An 11,497-nucleotide genomic window follows, 5' to 3' on the forward strand; every position below is an offset into this window, starting at 1 on the left:
TATTAATTACCCAGAATTAAATAGGCAACCGACAATCATGATCAGTGTGTAGGTGTATGTGTGTGTACGGGAAGCAGCTCTGGAAACCCCCCAACAGTCGAACACGAGGGTGCATGTAAAATGAAAAGTCAGCTTTGAATTCTGCAAGCTTATATTCTAGTGTTTGTCAGGTCTGAGCTGGCAAGAACACTGTTGACAGCTGAGCCGTGGGAATGGCAGCAAGGAGGCTGCATCTGTGAGATTTTCCACTTGTTTAAAGAGTTAACTATTTCTGTCCTGTCAAGCAAAACGCAGAGTGACTGAAATAATAAAAGCCAAAAAAGATAATTAACTGGAATGATTCAATCTCTGCTCTGTGTTACACCACGGATTAATAAATGCTCATGAGGATTGTTAGCCAGCAGGACAATTTAGACATGATAGCAGTAACTCTGGAAGTCAATGAATTCATTCTGATCTGCAGTTGCCATTAACTGCATATAGGTGTGTGTAACCATAGTACTAGCTGGAACTGATTATCTCTTGCAATGTGAGTCTGGAAAAAAATCTATACAAAAAATACAATGCAAAAGACTGAGGAAATGCTGGGTTTGTAAAGAAAACCACTCTTTTGTATCACTTTCTACTGAAAGAAAGAAATATGAGATGTCTAAAAAGTGGCTTTAAGTGCATATCTGGCAGTACAAAACATTCACCAAAGTAATGTTTACTGTGCAGCTGTCATTTATTAATGTGTTTCTATTATTTTGTCTACATTAGCATGGCTACAACATACAATAGTTCACATATTCTGGGTGAAAAACTAATCCACATGATGCATTGCATTGCAGAGAACATCATCACTGTAGGCTATGTATTGCTGCAGAGAGCCCTACTGATGCCATCTAATCCAGATGGTAGACAGCTGTGGAAGAAGTACTCAGACCCTTTATTTAAATAAAATGAGCAATACCATAACGTAAATATAAATACTTTTTTTCTCCACACTCTTTTTTCCCCTTGTATCCCTCCCTTCAAGAGGATGTCCTCCTCATGCCAGGCCAATTTTTGCTGTTAACTTTAACTTGCCTGGTTAAATAAAGGTTAAATATAAAATAAAATAAAATTACAAGTAAAAGTATGGCATTGTGGAATGGTCCCTTTAGATATTTCTTGATGTTTCAATGCAGCATTAATGCCGCTGGAACATGTGGCGCTCATCTTAATATTACCCTTTGTGTATGGTCTAGACTTGCTCTGTATTAAAATTGACATAATATAACTTGCCACTATTTAAATAAAACTGATTTGGAAATGTACTGCTTTGTTGACTAATGTATTACAATGTTTTATTTATAAATCATTCGTTTTGTATGTAGAATCTGAATCTTAAAAGTTACAAGGCTCTCACTTTGTAGTGGATTAAAACATATCCTACAATATATCCCTTTAATTATTATATCAAGAATTGGGCTAGTCCTTTATGATAGCAACAGAAACAGGTTTGGGCGGCCGCAGGACTTTCCAAAACAACCAAAAACGCATATTATCAACATTCCGTTCACTGCGTCACGCGCGAACACACGCGACGCTTGTTCCTGTTCCCGGATTGGTCGACGATGCCGGGAAACCTCCTCGTGACATGTCAGCCGGTATAAATACTCAGAGCTGGCTCCTTCTTACGCAGCCCTATTTTATGAGGGAAAATGTATCGTCTCGGCCAGCAGTTTATCGCCAAGATCATCTTCAATTCCTTTTTATCCGCTGTGCCACGGGAATATTTTCATTTTACGAGACAATACAATAAAAGCTGGTCGTGTATTGGCTGATTTTGGATAAAATTATTTACTTATAAGCACGAAAAATGCCAAGGACTAAGAAGAAGAATGGCAGGGGTAAGTGTGCGAGCGGCCGCATTGCTTTGGCCTTGCCTATTGGAGTTCACTATGCTGACGGTAGTTGTAGTTCTCTTTGTGTCGTCAGATCATTGAGTAGAGTTCGACTTGTTTACAGTAAGGACTACAAACGTTAGAGGTTGGCCTACGTCAAAATACAAAGCTAACTAGCCGTGGTCACACAAAACATCGCTATTACTGACACAACGTGCCATCATACGACAGTGTGGTTTTACTTGAACGTTGTGTTTATTGCCACCCTCGTTTAATGATCTTAAACTAATTTATACTTCGCACGAGCCCCTAATACTAGTCGTGCATTACAAGCTAACTTAATTAACTGTTAACTTAACGTCAGCTAACGTTAATGTCAACTCCCCACTAGCGAGATACAGCTTTGGTAATGCTAGATACAGTTCATGTAGGTAAATAACGTTATATCTTTTGACAACTTGATTATTGCCTCGAGAAGTTAGACGAATAAATAACTTTTTTTTTTTTTTTTATATTGTGGGTCCACATATCAAAGACTTAACGTTAGCTGGGACTATGTAAAGTGACGTGTTGCCTGCTTGTCCAACCTCCAATTAATCTTTAGCCGAATTTGTGGCTACTGATATTAATTCCGACTAACGTAGGCTGACTTTGAACCAACATGTAAGGCAGATAACAGTTTTTGTATATTGATGATTATTGTTTAGTGACAGAAGGCAGACATTTTGGACTCCAGAGCGCGGGGTGGGAAAGAGGCGGCGCCCGTTTCTCTGATATCAGCTGTCGTCCACGTCAACACACATAGAAATAGCCTCTATTGTTAGATAAAACAATCTGACAGTGGTTCCTACAGCGTTTACCATGGCTCGAAATATTCAAGTACATACATTTGTTTGGGGGGTGTGTGTTTTTTTTTTTTGTTTTTTTTTTTGTTTTGACTAGGCGTGTTGTTACAGTGATAAACGTACCAACATGCGGGGTTGAGGTGAATTCAGGTCAGGCTGGAGTGTTACAGTGCACAACCATTGAGGAAGCAATTTCCTACACATAATCTACAACTTATTTTATATTTTACTGGGAATTTCTCTTAACTAATGCAACATAACTAAAGCTTTCAAGGTTTGAAAGATTCTCACAACACTCCCACACTTTATTTTCAGAAAGACCTTTTTAAAATATCACACGTGGACTGTGTTTTGGCATGCCTGCTGTCTGCAGGTTTTAATTCGAGTTAACCATATTCTGGAAGTCTTTCAATGAAGGTAATCGCTGTGGCAGATTGTCAGTTGACAGTTTCTGTCACGTCTGACCCCTGTCTCTCCAACCTGAACATAATGTTGTGTTTACACAGCAGAAGTGTGGGTTGCCCTTGACTCTAACAACATGGTGCATTTTCATGAGATAATGAAAGTACAGCAGGATAACGCGTGCAAAGGACACAAGTGATTAGATAACTGCAGCATTTCCTACAGTACCTGTCGGTAGCTGGGGTTACATAATAAAGTCACACAGACCTGTGCTAATGCGCTTGATGTGATAAAGCTCAGTTATATTTCCTGTGCTTAGATGTATCTGTCTCTTTCTCCAGGAGGGCAGCATGGAAATGTGCAGCCTTTCAGTGATGAGGATGCCTCCATTGAGACCCTCAGTCATTGCAGCAGCTTCAGTGACACCACCAGTGTAGCAGATGAAGGTAGGTTTGTGTGTTATGTGTCAGTCTTTGTTTGAACGTGCTGTCAGAGTGTGTTTCTGCATGGACAGGTGTTTTCAGTTTGTGTACACTCATTAGCAAAAAGGAATGTACTAGATGCCAAGCCTATTTCTTGGTTTGAATTTTACTAAGCTTGTCTTGTCACTAGGCAAACATTTGAGTAAAACTACCAGTTTCAGTTTTTCGTGGAATCATAGACCTCCTAAGCGATAGATGACCCTACTGTGAAAAGTGCAGTTCATCCACTGTTTTGTGAACAGTAACTAATATCAATACTTTGAAGCATATCCGGCAAGTGTACATTAGCTAAATCTTGTGGTGTTGCCAGGTGGAGAGGCCAGTGAGGACACAGCCCAGGAGGATTTCCAGTACAAGCTGAAGGGGTTCATAGACAGCACAGTGGATAAGAGGTAAAACTCCTGTCTGAGTTAAATGGTCTATGTACCCGTTTTCTGATCTTCTGCACACTAAGGATGTAAAAGTAATCTAACAAAATAGATGTACAGTGTTGTGAAATAATACCCTTGAAAGTAGAGTGCCACTTTCAATCACAGCAGAAAGTTATCAGTGGGCTTTGCAGCAGTATAGTTAAAAGTAGACTTCATCCCTAAAAAGGCTCAGCAACATTGGTCTGCTGAAGGTGATATTAAACACATAGTATGTAACTTCTGCCACTAGGGGTCGCTCACATCAAAACAAAAACAAACAAAAGAAGTAGTTTGACGGCGTTGTGAAGCGTGGGATCATGGGAGTTGTTGTCTTCATTGTTAAACAACCACTTGGAACCACCACAGATTCATCTACCTTTTAATACGTTACCTCGTCCGCGAGGTAACGTATTAAAGGTTTTATGCACGTTACGTTGAGTCACGTTCTCTCACTTCCTTCCTCCCTCTGATGTAGCCCAGGTTTCCCTAGAAATTGTAGCAACTAGAAGGGGTAGTGGACATGGAACCATTTACAGGTGACCAAATGATACGCACCATTACCTTGAATAATATTATGGATTTCTCTGGGTTTGAACATTGTTCAACTCAACAAATATATACTGTGTGTGTGTGTGTGTGTGTGTGTGTGTGTAGAGATATTATTTTTTGAACTTTGGGATGGTAAGGAAGTAGGGATGCACAAGTAGTGCCACTCTACTGCCAATACCGTTTGGGAATGACGTTTTGAGGTTATACTTACAACACATTAGCTCAATAATATAGTGACCCTCCTGAACATGATAGACAAACATTATAGATATTTTTGATCATTTGAGAATGATTGACACAATTCACTTTTTCACTTCAAGGGTTTGTTTTGATTTAGTTAGTTACAGAAACTAACATTGGCTCACCAAATCGATCAAATGAATTGTTCTTGTTTCAATCACTTTAACTCATAGGACTTCATCCAAGCTATTAGCCAAAGCAGAGGGTGTTAAGTAGGGAAATGGCTTTTTGTACAAATAAAATCCAACTGAAAATAGAGTATTGAGCTTGATTTATACTCCTACGTAGGGTCTACGTGCGTAGCCAGGCATTTATACTTGTGCGTCTGTGTATCCGACATTCTGCAATGATACCAGATAATGCCTCTCTGTGTTTCTTTGCAAAGTAAAGTCATTGTGGGAAAGACTGCTTATACAAATTGCGAGCTTGGTCTCTTCTCCCTGGTAACCTCTATGCTAGTAACTTTTTCCATCAGTAGACTATGTTGTATTTCCTCCCACAATTCTGTTCACCGCGCTGCATGTTAGCCTTTCAAAACAAAATCAACGTGGTAGTTAACGAATTACATGTGCACTATTGTGTTCACTGTCGCTTTTTACCTAGTCACACAATGTCCGCGACTTGTAATGTAATGACTCTGTGTTTCTCTGAAAAATGCTACAATATCTCGCCAAGAGAGGCGCAAACGCTGGCAGGACTTTACGAAACATTAATTAACTCAACATCAGACTATCTGTAAACGGTTTATACTGACATACCGCCCAGCCCTATGAGAGACTAATCAGCCCGGTTACTAGTCACGGCCGATCAAGATGAAAACCTTCCAGTTATCAGTCCATCTCCCTTTTTTCTCTTCCTGATGTTGCGTTGTCCAGCATCAGCATTGATATTGAAGGAGAGAGATTCATTTGTTTATTGGCAATAATGACTGTTTTTGCACCGGTTTCCTCAGTGCTAAGACCAGACAAGGGCACTGGATGGGCTTAAGACTGCAATGGCCACACGGATCCTGTATGAGTTCATCTCAGAGAGAAGGATGACCATCACAGACAGCATCGAACGCTGCCTCAAGAAAGGTATCGGAAGGGTTAATTAAACAGTTATTCCAACTGTCTGGTTCTGTTCTCTAATGGCACAGCCGATGGGTGATAGATTTGGCATTGTTTCTTAAAGCATGTCTGATAAGTGGAGAAATGCTGTGTTTAAACAGACTGTTCTGTAGTTGTACATGTTAGCCATGTTATTTTAATAAGATCTCTGATATCTTTATATAATATGGTCAAGTTAATCACCTCAGCTTTGTCTTCAGCTCTACTCCATGACAAATTTCCCCTGATGTCTACCCCTCTTCCTGTCAGGCAAAGGCGAGGAGCAGCGAGCAGCAGCTTCTTTAGCATGCCTGCTGTGTATCCAGCTGGGCTCGGGCATCGAGAGCGAGGAAGTGTTCAAGACCCTGAAACCAATATTCAAAAACATCCTGGCCGATGGGTCAGCCAACATACAAGCCAGACAGGCTGTGAGTACCTGATTTTTGTCCGTGGCAAAGCAGTTATGTCACTGGAAGAATGCATTGTTGACAAGTTGCAGAACAGCAGCCACACTGTACTTGTGGCTGTCTGGATTTTTCTGAAACGTGTATACTGTGGAAAGTCAACTGAACAATTTCTGTTCCTCTTAATAGGTGGCGACAAGTCTGGGCCTCTGTACTTTAGTTGCAGAAGATGACATTTTGGTAAGTTCTTGATCACTTTTGGCATCTTCTGAAGTTTGACACCTCTGGGCTTGAGGGCAAGCTGCAGTGATGTCTCTTCTACAACCTTTTGTCAGTAATTTATTTGTACTCGTTATCAGTTGTGACATCGTGCCTCATTCAGTCTTAACATTCATAATGTCAACAGCACTGGCAGCTGAACTCAAATGTGCCTCAGTAATGACTCAGTTATTTATGATGACTGGTGTCTTATTTTCTTAAGTGTCTTTTTAAACAGTCTTTTTAAATTTTGTGTTGCAAGCTCCAGTCTTAATCAAAACAAACCCTTTAAGTGAAAATATTATGCCTGCTGCTTCTTGTTCTAGGACGTGCATGCTACCATGGAGTGCTTTGAGAACCTGTTCACCCGGTCCTATGCTAGGGTGGACGGTACGTGTTCTTTGATCAGTCCCCAGACAAGCCAGCTCCACACCAATGCGCTCCTGTCCTGGGCACTGCTGCTCACCATCTGCACTGCCAACCAGCTCAAAGACATCCTGCGCAAGTAAGACCCACCGTCAACCCTTCAACTGAGTTTCACAGTCAAATGTTTTCTGTTTACCTCAAATACTTTAATTTTTATTTTTTATTTTACTGCAACCCAGACAAGTATTGCAAAACACCTTTTTGAATGCATCTTTTTTGTTGCACAGACACCTGCCTAAACTGCCACGATTGCTGGAAAGTGAGGATGTCAACATGAGAATTGCGGCAGGGGAGACCATTGCCCTGCTCTTTGAGCTGGCCAGAGACATGGATTCTGTAAGTTCATGTTGTGTTTAATATCCAGGATCCTGTCTTTCCTGAAGTAAGGTGTAGTCCACTATTTTGACTAAATTAGATGCAAAACGATAAATGGACTGTGCTTGTATGGTGCCTTTCTAGTCTTCTGACCACTCAAAGTACTTTGCAATACATGACAGTCACCACATTCACACACTTGGGGCACAGCCTTCAGGAGCAATTTGGGGTATCTTGCCCAAGAACACTTTGACATGCAGACAGGAGGGGCCAGGGATCAAAACACCAACCTTAGGATTGGTGGGCGACTTGCTGTAGGGTTTACCTCCGCGTGTGTGTGCACACGCATCTTTTTTTGGTTTGTCCAGTGTGATGTCTTGTTGGTGGTGGTGGTCATAGATGCATCCATTGCTTTCTGTGTGTCTCCAAGGACTTTGAGTTTGATGACTGGGAAGAACTGTGTGATAAACTGAACATGTTGGCCACAGACTGTAACAAACACAGAGCCAAGACGGACAAGAGGAAGCAGCGCTCTGTGTTCAGGGACGTACTCAAGGCTGTTGAGGTGAGTGTTTAGTGTCCATTGAAAGACCGCAAATTTCTTAAACTTCTTCCTCCTCTTATCCTGCGTGGGTTAAAGTGACAGGCTAGAGATTCTGCGTTTTTAGTGTAGATGAATTAAGAGGGCGCACAAGGGTCTGTTTTTTGGCTAGTCCTTTTTCTCACTTCCCTCTATGTTCTTTCAGGAGGGTGACTTCCAGTCTGAGACCATTCGCTTTGGGACTGAGCGCATGACCATTGATAGCTGGGTCAGAAAAAGGACATATGATGCCTTCAGAGAGTTTGTGGGCTCTGGGATGAACTACCATCTACAGGTGTGTGTGTGTGTGTGTGTGTGTGTGTGTGTGTGTGTGTAATATATTAAATATTGGTGGAGTGTGGCATACACTTTTAAATTTGTGCCAAACTCGAAAGTTAAGTGCATGAAAGTCGACATTTTAATTGAATTGCACTGTGGCGTTGTGAGTTTGGGTTAGGTTGGATGACGCAGCACTAAAACATAATCAAGATGTGAGGCTTGCCTGATGCAGGGAGACAGCACTTACAACTTGATTTAGGATAATGTTGCGTATTGGGCAGGGGGCATTACAAGTTGCTGGCTGGAAAGTAGTCTGCTATCTGGCCTGCAGCCAGTGCTAATGGAAAACTGCAACATTTAACAAGTGAAGATGAGACAATGGAACATATTTCAGAGCGTACAACATCTAAAGATACTAAGCTACTGTTCAGATTTTGTATTGTGCTTGTGCTGAAGTGTGTTCTCAGAGTTTTGTTTACTTCTCTTGAACAAGGGTAATGAATTCATCAGAGACGTTTTTGAACTGGGACCACCAATGTTGGTTGATTCAGCTACGATGAAGGCCATGAAAATCTCTCGCTTTGAAAGGGTATGTGTGTTTGTATACACAAGTTATTCAAACCCTCCCTTTGTGGGGTTTTTGTAATATGTTGGCCATTTGCCATATTAAACATGCTGTATATAGTTGTTGGTTTTTTCTTCCCCTAATGCGTATGAACTCTTTTTTTTGTGTGTCTCTGTCCCAGCATCTCCACAATTCAGCTGCATTCAAGGCTCGGACCAAGGCTAGAAGCAAGTTCAGGGACAAGAGGGTGGATGTGGGTGAATTTTAACTTTCTTTTTTTTTTTTTTTTTCACACGTGTGTGTTTTTTTTTTTTTTTTTTTTTTTTTGTTGTTGTTGTTTTTTTTTTGACTTGAATAACCTATTTATCAGGCTTCCCTGCTTTTTAGATGAATTGTCATGACTGTTCACGTGATCCTCCCCCTGAAATCTCGTATCAAACACTCATCTTCTGTAGACTTGAAAGGTGGCTTTAACACGGATGTAGGCGAGTGTCTAAATAGTCCAAAAATAGATTTTGGTTTAGAGTATAACTTTAATGTATCCACACATTAACAGTGGTGTTGTACATGTATAGTGTATATTTGTTCTCTCTTCCATGTTTAAATTCTTTATGTGGCCTTTTTGAAAATATGTAGTAAGTTATATAATTTAGCCAGCATATGTCTTTGCACCATGTAATCCTATTTAGTTAACAGCAGTGTCAAGACACATGTTGTGACTACCCCTCACCCATTTTGATGGATTTGTATTAAGTTGCACTACCTTGTTAACCCTCAGCAGGTTATTTCTGCAGAACCTCGGTGAATATTGTCTCTTTTTAGTATTGGGTATGTAATCAAAAGGGCAAGGATGGTGAAATAAACACTGAAACTGTGACGCTTATGTGTGTGGTTTTTTATTTTTTATTTTTTTTTACTTAACTGACTGAAATGGCACTAGGTTTTGGGGAAGTGACAGTGAAACTTCATTGGAAATCTCTTCCTCCCTTTCAACTTCTGGCAGATATATATAATAAAATCATTTTGAGCGGGGGGGCAGTTAAAATGTTAAACATATTGCAGAGAAAATGAAAGATGTTGACGCCATGGTGACCGTGGCATTACAGTGAGGGTGTACTAAGCAGTACACTCTGCCTGTACCTTCCTACATAGACATGACACTCTGTGATGGAATGCCTTTTGGTTATTTATACAAGTTTGTCAGTATTGAAACTATTCAGAGAGTATAGGAAATAATAGACCGTGCATTGCACACAGTTTGTTTACTCCTCCAGGTCCTACTCAAAGGCTGCTTTTATGTAACCGTAAAAACGGTCCATTACAGCAGTGAGTAGGCCTACTGCATGATAAAGGTAAATGTCACAAAGCTTCAAATGGTCCCATCACTTATGTTGGTGTGTTGTTCAGGAGTTTGGCGCACATGTGGACATCCTGCACTTGATGCAGCAGCCATGTACCTCAGGTGAGGTTACCTTCAGGAGGAATCAGCAATGTGGTGCTGACACATTTATCATGGCCTGGCTTTTAATGTTCTCCTGTAGGGTGGTCCTCTTTTCGTACAGATAAACTTCACGTGTATGTCACATTTCCACGTGGTTCGTTATTGTTCTCAAGTCAGTCTAATGCTTAAGATTAAGGTGTAGTTTAGTTAGAACATTTCCTAATTAACTGCTTCAGAGGAGACCATTACCCAAATTTGCAGATTTTGAAAAGGTAATTACTTTATTTCCCTTTATTCAGACTCAGCATGAGAAATATCTACTGTCTACAGATAAAATACCAATTCAAAATTTTCTGCTTTTGAACTGTTTGTCACAGAGTCTGAACCATTAATCTTCATCACCTCCCAGCCCTCCTTCATCAGACCCCAAAATTTGAAGGGAGATGCGAGAAAGAAAATGTGTCTGGGATTGACCGGCTGCTTGAGCCAAATGGCATGGTGGAAAGTTCTGCCCTGTCATTTCCCATTTCTCTGACAGGAGACTATTGTCCCCTGCCATCAAATAGGAAGTTGCGTGTGGCCTATCTGCAAATCCCTGACCCTTTCTGTGACCTGAGAGGCAGGGTCAACACAACCTCAGATTATTCATGAACCACTAAAACCCTTGTAAAATAAAAGGGAATGTATCTTATACTCTTTCAGTGTCTCTAACAGCAGATAGGTAATTGCATTTGTTACGCATATTCTTCTAAAATTTTGGTCCCAGCAGGTTTATTCTGATAAAGAGGGAAAACCTAAATTGCACTGGCAGTTATCGATTACACAAAGACTCCTTTACCTTTTTAATATGTGTAATTTAAATGCATTGGGAGGACAAATTTAAGCATGGCAGAACTGTAATTTTGAGGATTTGGGGCTTATAAGAAAGGGCTTTGAAAAGAGAAGGAAGACATGGCTGGTAGTATTGTCTTCAAACAGAGCTGCGAAACACCTCAGAGCACTGAAGGAAGCCATCTGACTGTGTGAGGAGCAGCTCCTTGATGTCTGCAGGCAGAGAAGGCCTTGAGCTCTCCCGTCTGACTGGTCCACCAATAGGAGAGAAGTTCACCCCTTGAGACACAGCCCCTCCTCATTTGCATAATGAGGCAGAAATGCATACAGAAATGTAAAAAGGACAGGCAGAAATAAATACCATGGGTGAAAATAAATAGGGTAGAAAATGCAACGCAAGAATAAAACAGACAAAAATATTAAAACACACACATAAATAAATACATTTAAAAAAGATGTAATTAATAAATGAAGTTGAAGATTATAACAGACAATAAATAAATAAGGTAATTAA

At 40.5% G+C, this 11,497-nt stretch overlaps 1 protein-coding gene across 1 annotated transcript; it reads left to right on the plus strand.

The window, feature by feature from the left end:
* Positions 1–1,659: 1,659 nt before the first annotated feature.
* Positions 1,660–9,594, plus strand: ifrd1 (interferon-related developmental regulator 1). Its single transcript, XM_038738869.1, is given in 14 exon segments — positions 1,660–1,874; positions 3,457–3,561; positions 3,908–3,989; positions 5,749–5,762; positions 5,765–5,872; positions 6,155–6,312; positions 6,478–6,528; positions 6,873–7,051; positions 7,200–7,308; positions 7,718–7,852; positions 8,034–8,162; positions 8,640–8,735; positions 8,893–9,011; positions 9,047–9,594. Coding segments are annotated over 13 exon segments (1,284 nt in total). The 5' UTR covers positions 1,660–1,843; the 3' UTR covers positions 8,980–9,011; positions 9,047–9,594.
* Positions 9,595–11,497: the final 1,903 nt, after the last annotated feature.

Source organism: Micropterus salmoides, unplaced genomic scaffold (genome assembly GCF_014851395.1).
Source record: "Micropterus salmoides isolate LMB-PRFRI ecotype aquatic unplaced genomic scaffold, ASM1485139v1 Ms_hic_scaffold_23, whole genome shotgun sequence".
NCBI classification, from domain to species: domain Eukaryota; kingdom Metazoa; phylum Chordata; class Actinopteri; order Centrarchiformes; family Centrarchidae; genus Micropterus; species Micropterus salmoides.